The 14,832-nt window shown below is 37.0% G+C and overlaps 1 protein-coding gene across 3 annotated transcripts in view; it reads left to right on the forward strand.

Annotated features, from left to right (window-relative positions):
- Positions 1-14,832, forward strand: part of CDH18 (cadherin 18) — a 647,409-nt gene that overhangs the window by 513,879 nt on the left and 118,698 nt on the right. For all 3 annotated transcript variants that reach the window (XM_081524342.1, XM_081524344.1, XM_081524343.1), the window contains one exon: positions 6,166-6,333. In XM_081524342.1, coding sequence (XP_081380468.1) covers positions 6,166-6,333 — 168 coding nt within the window. The remainder of the gene's footprint in view (positions 1-6,165; positions 6,334-14,832) is intronic.

Raw genomic sequence — 14,832 nt, forward strand, 5'->3', positions numbered from 1 at the left:
TATTTGTTCCACCCTTTTAGAGATTTTATTTTTCAGTCTTCTGTGGTATTACCTAATAAACTAGATTTGTATATTTCCATCTTAAATTCTTTTTAGTGGCTAAAATACAAGAAACCATTTTGGAGGATCTATTGCTCTGTGTGACTATCATCAGTTAAGGAAAAAAAACATGGTGGTCTAGTGAGTCAAGTTCAGTGAGTAATGTTTATAACTGCAGATGAGTTTCAATGTTATGAGCTCGTATTCCGCAAAGAGTCATTCCCAGTTACAAGCCCCTACATATCAAGGTGATTGGGAAGCGGTAGTCAGAAGGTAATTTGCAGGCAGTGGGGCACCTGTGATTGTTTACCGGGAAAGTAATAAGAAACAAAATACAAAGGTAATCACGTCCTGTTGATTCAACACAACATCACAGGCGAATAAAAGGCAACAATTTCTGTTAAAAATTTTGAAGTAAACATTGCTAGTGAAACATATCAGACGGACATTCAGAATATGCTAATACTAGTTACCTAGCCTATATCGAAAAGTGGAGTGGTTCCTTTGTTCTTATGCAAACACTGCACTGATTTAAGGTGATTAATTTAGCTACTCTGCATTGTTTTCTTTACAAATTTACCAAATAAAAAGGCCAGGTGATAAGTCTTTATTATTATGTTTATTTGAAAGGAAAAAGTAAGTTAAAATACAATTACTGGGTCCATGTATACATGATAGAAAAGCCAAACAAAAAACCAAAATACCAAAATATCAGTTCTTATTTGGCCTATACAAATATAGTTTATCCTAGTCTTGTATAGGAGTTTAGGCTTCGTAGTTTTGAAAAATGTTTATTATAATTGAATATTATTGGTTGTGTTCATGTGTGTATCTCCACATATATTTTATTGATATGACAAGATGGTGATAAAAAATAAAGAAATGTATGAAAACAATGGCAGAATTTCATCTTTCTAATTGTGACTTTTCATACTTTTGACCTACTTACACTGGAATCACCTATAGTAGTTGTTAATAATGTCAGGGGAGGTCATTCAGAGGACAGGAATGCCAATTGACTAGCAGGCTAAAACCAGGTAATCAGAGGCTCCTCACCCCCTTCTCTGCCCTTGGAATAAATTTTCTGCCAACATTTCCCAGAGTAAGAGCTATGTCCAAGGACGCAGGCTTTAGAGAGAAAGGTTTCAGGATATAAGGTTGATATATAAAAGTCAACCTCTTTCCTATTTACCAGCAATAAAGAAGTAGACTTTGATTTAAAAATACAATGCCATTTAGGTTAGCTTACCCTAAAATGAGATACTTGGGGGTAAATTTAAAAATATAAGGTATGAAATCTATATGAGGAAAACTATAAAACTCTCAATAAAGAAACAAATAAGAAGTAACTAAATAGAGATATATGTTATGTGCATGGATAGGAAAGACTCAATATTGTCAAGATGTTAATTCTGCTCAACCTTATCAATATATTCAGTGGGATACCAATCAAATCCTAGACATTTTTTATAGGTATTGACAAACCTATTTTACAGTTTATAGGTGAAAGCTAGAAAAGAACATTGCAACCCACTCCAGTATTCTTTGCTGTAAAATCCCAAGGACAGAGGAGCCTGGTGGGCTACAGTCCATGGGGCTGCAAAGAGTCAGACATTACTGAGCATATTCAACAGTTTTAGAAAGAAAGGAACTATCAAGCCATGGATAGACATGGAGGATCCTTAAATGCCCATTACTAATTGAAAAGGCCAATCTGAGAAGATTGCACACTGTATGGTCCAATTATATGACATTTTGGAAAAAAGCAAAATTATGGAGACAGTAAAATGATCAGTGATTGCCAAAGGCTGAGGGGAGGGAGGGATGAATAGGTGGAAAAGAGAGGATTTTTAGGGCAGTTTAAGTATTCTATGTTATGCTGTGATGAATACATGGCATTATACATGGATCCAAACCCATAGAATATGCAACACCAAGAGTGACCTCTGATGTAAATTATATACTTTGGGTGATAATGTTGTGCTAAAAATGTAGGTTTATCAGTTGTAACAAATGCATTATTTTAGTACAGTATGTGGCTAATTGAGGAGGTGGTGTATAGTCTGGAGAAAAAGGGTATATGATAACTGTATTTTCTTAATTTTACTGTGGACCTAAAACTACTCTAAAAAAATAAAGTGCTACTGAAAAGGAAAAAACTAAAGTAACTGTGCACCAGCTATGTTCTAGACTACCCCACTCAGGAATATCTGGGCTATATGTTGGAATCATGTTATTGTATAAGGCGATTATGTGGCTGTGGCAATTTGCCCAGTAACCTGTGTGCCCTCAGGTGAGGTTATAGCTAAGTACATGCAATTGAGCCATTCTCAAGAGAACTGAGTGTTTAAATGATTCCTTAGACAATCATTTCTGAGAAATATGTGTCAGTTCTAGATATGCTGTTTTCTTTCCATAAGCAAATTTCTTTGACAAATTTCTTCCCACTTCATGTCACAGTGGCACTATTATAAAAGAAGAGAGATAATGAAATTATTAAAGTCTGTGCTATAAAACAGGGTTTGTGTTAATTCTTCTTCTCTGATCCTTTTAAATGAATGACATTGAGATTGCATAAAATATCTGTCATTCACTTTAGTGATAGATGGGAGGGAGGTTCGAGAGCGAAGTGATATGTGTACACCTATGGCTGATTCATGTTTATGTTTGACAGAACAAAACAAAATTCTGTAAAGCAATTATCCTTCAATTAAAAATAAATGTTTAAAAAAAGATTTTATTTTCATATCTGTGTATTCTACGAATATCACTGTAATGATTTCATTGTAAAATATCCTGGATAGTAATCTCATACTTCTACATATCAGAGGTTAAGTCCCATTTTTTTTTTCAGAACAGCATCGTTTTTTTTTTTTAATATTAGAAAGTATAACTGTCTTTCATTAAATGTTTTCATAAACTCTTAACTTGTTCCCCCCGTGTCAATTAACTTTTTTCTTACATAATTATTATATGTGAAAAAACATTGTTCTTTTTAATAAGAATCCTTGAGGCTTTTTCATATGCATGGATTAGATGAATCATTTATTATCATATTATTATAATTCATTTTGATATGAATAATTTTCATTCCTATTTAGCTTCAGGAGAGTTCTCCTAAACTTCCTCCATTATATGCCCACAAGTATTAAAAGTTGGAAATCTATTTTCCTGTAGCCTATGGCTCTCACTCAAAGTCGTTATATTTGCAATCAAGTCAATAAAAAAAAAAAACAAAAAACGTAGTGGTTAAGTGTCCTATATTCTGGAACTCTCTTGCTTTTTCGATGATCCAGTGGATGTTGGCAGTTTTATCTCTGGCTCCTCTGCCTTTTCTAAAACCAGCTTGAACATCTCGAAGTTCATATTTCATGTATTGCTGAAGCCTGGCTTGGAGAATTTTGAGCATTACTTTACTAGCGTGTGAGATGAGTGCAATTGTGCGGTAGTTTGAGCATTCTTAGGCATTGCCTTTCTTTGAGACTGGAATGAAAACTGACCTTTTCCAGTCCTGTGGCCACTGCTGCATTTTCCAAATGCTGATATATTGAGTGCAGCACTTTCACAGCATCATCTTTTAGGATTTGAAATAGCTCAACTGGAATTCCATCACCTCCACTAGCTTTGTTCATAGTGATGCTTCCAAAGGCCCACTTGACTTCGCATTCCAGGATGTCTGGCTCTAGGTGAGTGATCACACCATTGTGATTATCTGGGTCATGAAAATCTTTCTTGTATAGTTCTTCTGTGTATTCTTGCCAACTCTTCATTGGATCATCAAAAAAGCAAGAGAGTTCCAGAAAAACATCTATGTCTGCTTTATTGACTATGCCAAAGCCTTTGATGGTGAGGATCACAACAAACTGTGGAAAATTCTTCAAGAGATAGGAATACCAGACCATTTCTCTGCCACTTGAGAAACCTGTATGCAGGTTAGGAAGCAACAGTTAGAACTGGACATGGAACAACAGACTGGTTCCAAATAGGAAAAGGAGTATCTCAAGGCTGTATATTGCCACCCTGCTTATTTAACTTATATGCAGAGTACATAATGAGAAATGCTGGGCTGGAGAAGCACAAGCTGGAATCAAGATTGCTGGGAGAAATATCAAAAACCTCAGATATGCAGATGATACTGCCCTTACAGCAGAAAGCAAAGAAGAACTAATGAGCCTCTTGATGAAAGTGAAAGAGGAGAGTGAAAATGTTGGCTTAAAGCTCAACATTCAGAAAACTAAGATCATGGAATCTGGTCACATCACTTCACGGCAAATAGATGGGGCAACAATGGAAACAATGAGGGACTTTATTTTTGGGGCTACAAAATCACAGCAGATGTTGACTGCAGCCATGAAATTAAAAGTCCCTTGCTCCTTGGAAGAAAAGTTATGATCAACCTAGACAGCATATTAAAAAGCAGAGACATTACTTTGTCAACAAAGGTCTGTCTAGCCAAAGCTATGTTTTTCCCCAGTAGTCATGTATGGATGTGAGAGGTGGACTATAAAGAAAGGTGAGCGCTGAAGAATTGATGCTTTTGAACTGTGGTATTGGAGAAGACTCAAGAGTCCCTTGAACTGCAAGGAGATCCAACCAGTCCATCCTAAAGGAAATCCGTCCTGGTTATTCATTACAAGGACTGATCCTGAAGCTGAAACTCCAATCCTTTGGCCACCTGATGCAAAGGACTGACTCACTTGGAAAGACCCTGATGCTGGGAAAGATTGAAGGTGGGAGGAGAAGGGAATGGCAGAGGATGAGATGGTTGGATGTCATCACCAACTTAATGGACATGAGTTTTAGTAAATTACAGGAGTTTGTGATGGACAGGGAGGCCTGGCATGCTGCGGACCATGGGGTTGCAAAGAGTCTGACTTGACTGAGCGACTGAACTGAACTGAACTGAAGACATATTTGGTAGTTCTTATATAAACGTGACCCGCTGGAAAATTTGTTTCAGTTTTGAATGTAAGGCTCTATTGACAGAGCTGTGTGTGCGTGTGTGTGTGTTTGTCTGTGTGTGTGTCTGTGTGTGGTGTGTTTACCTACACATAATTACATATGACATATAGCATTTGTATCTCTTTATTGAATGTCACTGCAAGACAAAGCATATTGCATGTCACTGCAAGACAAAGAATGTTACTTTACATATAATTTTTCAAACAATCTCATTAATTTCTTTATTTTACTCATGTACTTAGATCTAGTTTTTATTATAGTTGTTATTTCCTGACAAAAAGTAGTCAGTTTCTTAGTCTTGATAAATGTTAAAGTACTACCTGCCTATAATCTTTTTCAAGTGTCTACACTCTGCCAACGTTTTCATCATCAAAATTTGACAACCCTGTCGGAAAACTATGTAAATTGTTGTGTAAGGAGAAAAATTAACCTCTGCTCAAATCATCTGAGCTGACACTTAGGATGAGAACAAGGCATGAAATATTCAGGTCACCAGCAGAAAGAAAGAGCAAGGGCTCCAGGTCTATCTCTTATGGGCCTGTCACCCCAAGGACTGACAAGAGATGGGATATCTTCATTTGTCCCTTATTATCTATAGATTCCCTTGGGACCTATGGTTGTAAACAAATATTTCCATGAGACAGTTTTAATAACATTGGCAGGTACCGTTTATCTCAAAAGCCTGACTTTCTCTCAAAAGCATTTCAGTTAAAACTACTTTTCTTAAATGGTACAGATGAAGCTATTTGTAGAGCAGGAATAGAGGTGGGGACATAGAGAATGGACTCGTGGACTCAGTGGGGGACTGAGAGGGAAGACTACTGAGAGAGTAACATTTACATATATATGCTACCACATGTAAAATAGATAGCTGGTGGGAAGCTGCTGTGTAACTCAGAGAGCTCATCTCGGTAGTCTGTGATGAACCAAATGGGTGGAATTGGGGACAGGGAAGGGAGGCTCAAGAGGGAGGGGATAAATGTGTACATATGGCAGATTCATGACGTTGAGCAGCACAAACTAACACAACATTGTTGAGCAATTATATTCCAATAAAGACACTAAAAGACCTACTTTTCTTAAAATGAAAATAGAGATATATAGCTATATTGCATTTCATTTAATGTATAATCCATGCCATTTTGTTTAAAACATGTATTACAGGAGTTATAAGAACTGCCTTACATAATATGGACCGAGAAGCCAGAGAACATTACTCAGTGGTCATTCAAGCCAAAGACATGGCTGGGCAAGTTGGAGGGCTTTCAGGATCCACCACAGTCAACATCACCCTGACAGATGTCAATGACAACCCCCCGAGGTTTCCTCAGAGTAAGTACATGTTTCTTTTGATCTGCACTTATCACTATTCATGTATGTAAAACAAACTGAAATACAGCTAAGCCTTGAACAATATGGATTTGAGATGCAAGAGTCCACTTACTCATTTTTCTCAATAGTAAGTACTACAGGACTACATGACCAGATCAGTGGTTGGGTGTATCTGCAGACACTGAGGAACCTGGATACAGAGGGCTGACTATAAGTTATATGTATGGACAGTGTAGAGGTTGGATGCCCCTAACTCCCACATTGTTCAAGGGTCAACTGTACTTGGATGTGTAATGTCATGTGACTATTCTCTTAAATGGAAAGATTGTGTTTGTACAGTCTTCCTTTTATACATAAGACTAAAGAAATCACTCCATCTGTTGTCTCCTGAACTTGAACTTGGTAGATAGGTGTCCTGTGTTACAGACATCCATTTCAATTGACATCGCAGTTAAATACTAAAAATGAGATAGTAGTACTAAGAAATGATACTTTGTATTTGCTGAAGTATTTATGTATTATTAAGGCATTCCTGGAGGTATTCAGAATAAACATTTTGATATGGACATTCTACTCTTGCAAAACTATTGAATATGTACTCTTTGTGGGATGAATTTTTTTTTAATTCTTCATATTAGGAATTAATGCTCATCACAGACACACAGAAGCACACCATCCAATGGCAAGGTATAGCAAATATAATAAACTGCAATCTCAGAGTAGAATATGAACTTTGTGAGTGGAAAGCCCATCAGCTGATTCAAGGAGAGAGTATCAGTTCTGTGAGTTCAGAATGAAATACTGTTTATGATACCTTCAGAAAGGGAAGGAAACATATTTGAGTACTTCTAATGTGGCAGAAGCTGTGGGTAACATTTTATAGGATAACCATTAATTATCTTAAAAATCATGAGGGGAGCTATCCTTAAAAATGATGTTTAAAAAGTATAAAAGAGTGAAGTAAGTCAGAAAGAGAAAAATGAATATCATATATTAGTGCAAATGTATAGAACCTGGAAAAATAGTACAGATTAACCTATTTGCAAAACAGAAATAGAGACCCAGATGCAGAGAACAAACATATGGACACCAAAGGGAAAAGAGGGGGCAGGTGAGTTGGGAGATTAGGATTGACATATATGCACTATTGATATTGTGTATAGAATAGATAGCTGATGAGAACCTACTGTATAGCACAAAGAACTCAACTCAATGCTTTGTGGTGACCTAAATAGAAAGGAAATACAAAAAAAGCGGGATGTAAGTATGTAAAGCGGGATATAAGTATGTGTATGGGTGATTCACTTTACTGTAAAGCAGAAAATAGCATAATATTTTAAAGCAACTCTAATCCAATAATTTTTTTTAAAAGACCTGCTAGGTTCGTCTTTGAAAAACAACTTAGCAAATATCATCAAAAAGTTACAAAGAAGTGGCTGCAGCAGTGATTTTTAGAAAAATTTACAGAGGCATATTTGAAATGAAAACAAGTAATAGACAATTTTGATGGTTATTGGTAAATAATGATGAGTTTTAAGGACAACAGAAATTTCAGAGGTAAAATATTTTGTCTGTTTGTGTTTATAGTCCAAGGAATACAATTCAACTTCAATAACTCTGGGGTGGGGAAGAAAAAAAACTCTGTAACAAAGTAGACAGTGTGGCAAGTCAACAACTGCTCTCCACGAGTCAGTGTGAAAGGCTTACCCAGCCTTATGTTTCAGTATTGCTCTCAGTACACAATGGAATGCTGCCTGTTCCGAAAACACAGCAAGAGTTTGCACATCCTCAAATCAGTCTAGAATTTTTCACTCACATTCCTTTGTGATAGTCACTCCTTGTGTCCGACTCTTTGTGACCCCATGAACTATAGACCTCCAGGCTCCTCTGTCCACGGAATTCTCCAGGCAAGAATACTGGATTGGGTTGTCATTCACTTCTCCAGGGGATCTTCCCAAACCAGAGATCAAACCTGGGTCTCCTGTATTGAAGGCAGATACTTTACCATCTGAGCCACCAGGACTACCGCATTCCTATGTTTAAAAGCCCTCTTAAAAGTTTCTCTAAACTCCATCACAGAATTAGCAGACAGTTAATTAGCCCTTGGTTTCTGTAACATGGCACTTTCCCATGTGCTTTTATGCTATATTTATCTCCATAGGTGCATATCTCCCCTCCACTGTGAGTCCCTCTAAGTAAGAGGGACTAATGTATATATATATATATGCTTGATTTGTCTTTGTAACATGAAGTGTTTAGATTGGTGCCCAGCCCTGGATAAATGGTTATGAAATGAATGAGTAAATTAGTTGAATTTAAATACTCTGTCAAACTACTATTGTTAAAAGACCATGGATAAAGACAGGCAAGTTGAATTCATGGTTAGGCAAAGCTCCTTTAAAATATCAATTCTAAGGACAAGATTATGGGACTTGGTTCTTTCAAGTGGCTTTTGCTCTATGAGGAAACATGTTTGAAAGAAAATTATAAGTCATAGATAAGTCCATATTATTAAACTATGAAGTATAATTAAATTCCAAGTATTTTACAAAATTGCGGTGTATTTTTGTATTCATTTAATCCCTTATTCTACACAATATGCATATACACATATTTCATTATGAGACACGTGTAATCCAATGGTGACTGCAGCCTTGAAATTAAAAGATGCTTGCTCCTTGGAAGAAAAGCTATGACAAACTAAGACAGCATATTAAAAAGCAGAGACATCACTTTATTGACAAAGGTCCATATTGTCAACGGAGAAGGCAATGGCAACCCACTCCAGTACTCTTGCCTGGAAAATCCCATGGATGGAGGAGCCTGGTAGGCTGCAGTCCATGGGGTCGCAAAGAGTCGGACAAGACTGGGCGACTTCACTCTCACTTTTCACTTTCATGCATTGAAGAAGGAAATGGCAACCCACTCCAGTGTTCTTGCCTGGAGAATCCCAGGGAGGGCGGAGCCTGGTGGGCTGCCATCTATGGGGTCGCACAGAGTCGGACACGACTGAAGCGACTTAGCAGCAGCAGCAGCAGCCATATTGTCAAAGGTATGGTTTTCCAGTGGTCATGTACGGATGTGAAAGTGGGAACATAAAGAAGTCTGAGTGCTGAAGAATTGATGCTTTTGAACTGTGGTGCTGGAAAAGACTCTTGAGAATCCCTTGGAATGCAAGGAACTCAAACAGGTCAACCCTAAAGGAAATTAACCTTGCATATTCATTATAAAGACTGATGCTGAAGCTCTGAAAATTTGGCCACCTATATGTGAAGGGCCAACTCATTGGAAAAGACCCTGATGCTGGGAAAAATTGAAGGCCGGAGGAGAAGGATGAGGATGAGATTGTTGGATGGCATCATCAATTCAATGGACACGAGTTGATCAGATTCTGGGAGATAGTGAAGGACAGGGGAGCCTGGCGACCTGCAGTCAACAGGGTGGTGAGGTGTTGGACTAGACAACAACAAAACCCTTTTATAGAATAAGGAGTTGGTTGGTTGATTTAGTCACTAAGTCATGTCGGACTCTTTTGCGACCCCATGGACTGTAGCCTGCCTCCTTCCTCTGCCCATGGGATGTCCCAGCAAAAACACTGAAGGGGGTTTCATCTCCTTCTCCAGGGGATCTTCCTGATCCAGGGATCGAACTCGTATCTCCCAGGTCTCCTGCATTGCAGGCAGCATCTTTACTACTGAGCCACCAGAGACTCACGTTCAAAGATTTTTTTTTTTAAAGAGGTAATGAGTGATAGTGTGGAATTAAGCTGAATATAAACTTTATTATAATTACAACACCAACCTTATTTTCAACCTATGTTATTTAAGTAGATTCTACCACCATTATTTGTAAGATGTATATTAATGTTATAACCCTTATTATAATAGAGTGAAAAACATGCAGGGACTCAATAAACTGATTTTAGCCTGCCGCTGCTAAGTCGCTTCAGTCGTGTCCGACTCTGTGCGACCCCATAGACGGCAGCCCACCAGGCTCCCCCGTCCCTGGGATTCTCCAGGCAAGAATACTGGAGCGGGTTGCCATTTCCCTCTCCAGGGCATGAAAGTGAAAAGTGAAAGTGGAGTCGCTCAGTCATGTCCGACTCTTAGCGACCCCATGGACTGTAGCCTACCAGGCTCCTCCATCCATGGGATTTTCCAGGCAAGAGTACTGGAGTGGGGTGCCATTGCCTTCTCCGATTTTAGCCTGACAAGTCCATTAAAACTGATTTTAGAAATCACCAGAAAATGAGAAAATGGTGATGAATAAAGGAAAATGTACCTCTAACTTTATTCTGATTTCTAATTGTTGATTGTTGCTTAAGCATCAGTTCATAGTGAAACAATTGTTTAACTTGACCAAGAGTAAATGAATACTCTTTGAGTGAACTCATTACATTAATCACTAATGGGATCTACATATCTTCTGTCTCCACAGAATGACTGATACCTGTCAATCCTGCCACATGGTGATACGCTCTTAGTGTTTTGAAACAGAGGCAGTACACACCCAGAACTTCACCCTCTAATTGTTTAAAAGATATTTTATTTTGCACCCATACTGCTCTAAACACATTGCTGCTCTCAGAATGATTTGGTGTCACCACAATAAGAGTAGCTTCCAGTATTCTTTAATTTTCCCCAAAGCATTATAACTCATCAAATGAAAAAAAAAAATGACAAACTATATGTTGGGAAACTTTGCAAATTGCTTGAAGAAAAAAAAATGATATATATCATGAAGACTTGCACACATAAAGCACCATAAAATGCACAAATCTAAACACAGTTCAAATCCTATAAAGATCTTACCCAGTCATTAAATAGACCCAGTAATCTAATTGTTTCTCTTAAGATGTTCTTGTTTGTTTGTTTTACAGTTCTTCTGACATTTTTTTTTTTTCTTCAGCTGTGAAAGCCGTGTTACAGCAAGACTGTGATTGACTTTAGTGTAAATATCTGGCACACATTTTTAACATTGCATTTTTCTTTGGCCTCAGTTTCTTACCTCTTATATCTCAATGTAAAGCTATCACTGTATCTCTTCTAAATTAGAGTAAAATCACTTTACAGTGTTCTGTTGGCTCCTGCTGTGCTCTCCCATTTGAGACTCCCTGCCATCCCCCACCCCAACCCACCTCACTAGGATATCACAGAGCTCTGAACTGAGCTCCCTGTGCTATACATCAGGTTCCCACTAGCTATTTATTTCACACGTGGTAGTGTATATATGTCAGTCCTACTCTCCCAATTCACCACCCCATCCTATGTCCATATGTCCAGTCTCTACATCTGCTTCTCTATTCCTGCCCTGCAAATAGGTTCAGGTGTACCATTTTTCTAGATTCCACATGTGTGTTAATATATTTGTTTTTCTTTTTCTGGCTTACTTCAGTCTGTATGACAGACTCTAGATCTATCTACTTTATCTTAATTTAAGCTGCAAAGGTTTTGAGTAAGCATTTGAGAGTTAGAGAGGGAACTAGACTAATAATTTGCTTTACAAAACTCTGCACTAGGGGGATACAAACTCAGTGGCCTGGAATACAAGATCTCTGGTTCCTCTCCCTTTTCTAAATCAGATTCAACATCTGGAATTCCATAGTTTACATCCTGTTGAAGCCTGGCTTGGAGAATTTTGAGCATTACTTTCCTAGTGTGTGAGATGAGTACAATTGTGCAGTAGTTTGAGCAGTCTTTGGCATTGCCCTTCTTTGGAGTTGGAATGAAAATTTACCTTTCCCAGTCCTATGGCCAGTGCTGATCTATATCTTAACAATTGCTAAGAGTGAATCAGCCTTCATGATCTTTACAGTAAAATAAATGTAGTGTATAAATTATCGATATTTTGCTTTTAGAGCCTTTAGGTAGCTAATATAAAAGGGAACTTAAATTTAGAAGGATGAGGGAAAAAAAGTTGCAGTAATCTGAACATTGACTTCATTGCTAAAAAAAAAAAAAAAAAAACAACCCACAAACAATTCAATAGATATGAGTTAGTCCTCTAATCTGTAAATTGGCATTAGCTATAGAACTCAGAGACTCCTTTTTTTTTCCCAATACAGTCACCTCTTCTGCTAGGGAGAACATACTTTTGCATATTTGCCTAGGTATTGTAGTGTTGTCTTCTGACCTTGAAAATATAAAGAATATGTGGGAGTTTCTTTCTATCAGAGATCTGTTATAAAGTTCTGTAAAGCCTGAGTGTGATACTCTAGAATAATAAGAATTTAGGGGGTTATGCACATTCTGCCACTGATATAAGTTTTCCCTTAGCAGACTTCATATTTTCACATGGTCATAGTAGTGTGAGTAGTCATAGTAGTGTGAGTGCATCGGCACTTCAAGTGGGAAACTTTCAAGTTGATATTGTGGGAGCTCGGAGTAACTATAAGGCTGGATCTGACTTGGCATCTTAGCTTGTGAGCCATGGAAAAAAAAGAGGGAGTATACAATCCCAGGAATTCAGAGAGATGTTACGAGAGCTAGGTATATGGCATGAAACCAGGGTTTGCTCTGAAATTAAAAAAAAAAAAAAAAAGAATGGAAAAACTGCACCTGTCAATCAACAGAGAACACAGCACAGACATTAATGTTAAGAACTCAAGCAAATTAAGGAAATAAGTTAGACACACCTGAACAGAGAGAAATTAAACTGAAAGACATATTTGAAGAAAATTAGCCAGAATTCATCTGAGAGGCTCATGATTCATCAAGAGGCTCAAGAGAGAGAAATAATTATGTACCAAAGGAAAATACAGTTTCAAATGTACAATCAAAGGACTTTCTTATGAAAACACCAAAGAAAATGGTGAGACAGTATTCAAAAAAAAAAAAAAACAAAACTAGGCTAAGAGTTTCAAGAATAAATACAGACATGAATCTTGAGATAAAAAATTATAAGAAGCTCTAAACAAGGTCAAATTTATTATCACCTAGATGTGTTATGGTGAAGTTTCGAATTCCAAAACCAAAAAGAAGCCATTAACTTGCCATGAACCTGTCAACAAAAGTAGAGTACAAAGAACAATAGAGAAGTGGCTTCAAAATTGAGGACAAAGAGGAAAGCTGTTTCTCAGAGAACCATTAACATGCTAAATTGGATTTTAAAGAGATGATATGAAGATGCATTAAAACAAAAAGCACATTCAATGAGTTCATTATTCAAACTGATTGAAAAACTACTTAAGATGTTTGGATCAGAGACTGCAATCATTATACAACATTCATTCTCATTTGTCTCACTTCCTCAGGGAATTACATTTGTAATAGTATTTTACTGACTTCCTATCCTCAAGTACTTGGTATCTCCCTTACCTGCCCTGGTAGATTTAAATGTTCTCTTCCTGTCTCTGCCCTAAATGGAAGTTATTCTCCCTTTGAATTTATGATTCACCAATTAATTTGACTAAGGCAACAACAACAAAATATGTAGATTTGTGTTTGAAGAAGAGCAAAGCATTGAGTAATGCTTATAGGATGTTATAAGATGACTGTATTTTGCTTTGATAAATATTTTCCTAGAATAACTTGGAGAGCAGAAAATATACCTAATGTACCTATGGCTTTAGGAGAAGAGATTTTAAATGAGAATGTCTATGAGTTGATTGTTATTGGCTGTATTTGATAAGGTACTACAAAAAAGAGATGAGCTCAGGAGAAAAAAATACCAATATATTTTGTAATAGACATGAAAAAGAAGAGGAAGAAACCAGAAATTTCATGACTTTTATGGCTAAAAGTGTAAATGTAAAGAGTTCAACAAATAAATTAGCCTCAAAGGCTTAAGGACAAAAATCCTTGTAATGATTGCATAGAATCATTTTTGAATTGCTATGAGCCACTAACATTTTTTTTTCCTTTTAAATGGGATTTTTATTTCAATAATTTTGTCCTTATTTATCCCTAATTATATGTTGAATTTGTGGTGGGCATATAATGTGTCCTAGATCAGTGGTCTCTGGAACAAGAAGAGCTATGTTCCATATGATTATATCGAAAGATCTTAAAATAAAGACTGGTACTTCATTTAAAGAGATTTGGGGATGTCAGGGAGCTGGTAAGTACTTTTCAACTCTAAGTAACATGTAGTTCCTTAGACTCTAGAGAGTAAACTAAAGAGTTATTTGAGTCCAGAAAGTAGACTGTGTACAGGTTATATTATTTTTTCACAATCATTTATTTCTTTCCCTCCCTTATCATGTTTTCCTGTAAATGGCGTATATGCTTCTGCTACTTAACTTTGTGTCAAAGACTGTTTTGCCCACCGAATATGAATAGACATGCCATATGCCACTTTAAATACCCTTCAGTGGGTTCATCCTTTGTTTCTTATCTTGGCCTTCCCGATGACTGTCTTTTCAGCTCATATTCTGGAATGAAAATTCACTTTGAACTGAGCCTAACCCAGCAGTTGTAACTTAGTTATAGTTCTTACACTATGCAAGATAGAATTAAATATTTGCTGTGTCTGAGATATTTTGGTGATTAATCAACATAT

The sequence above is a fragment of the Giraffa tippelskirchi genome, chromosome 8 (genome assembly GCF_054371585.1).
Source record: "Giraffa tippelskirchi isolate mGirTip1 chromosome 8, T2T-mGirTip1v1.2.pri, whole genome shotgun sequence".
NCBI lineage: Eukaryota > Metazoa > Chordata > Mammalia > Artiodactyla > Giraffidae > Giraffa > Giraffa tippelskirchi.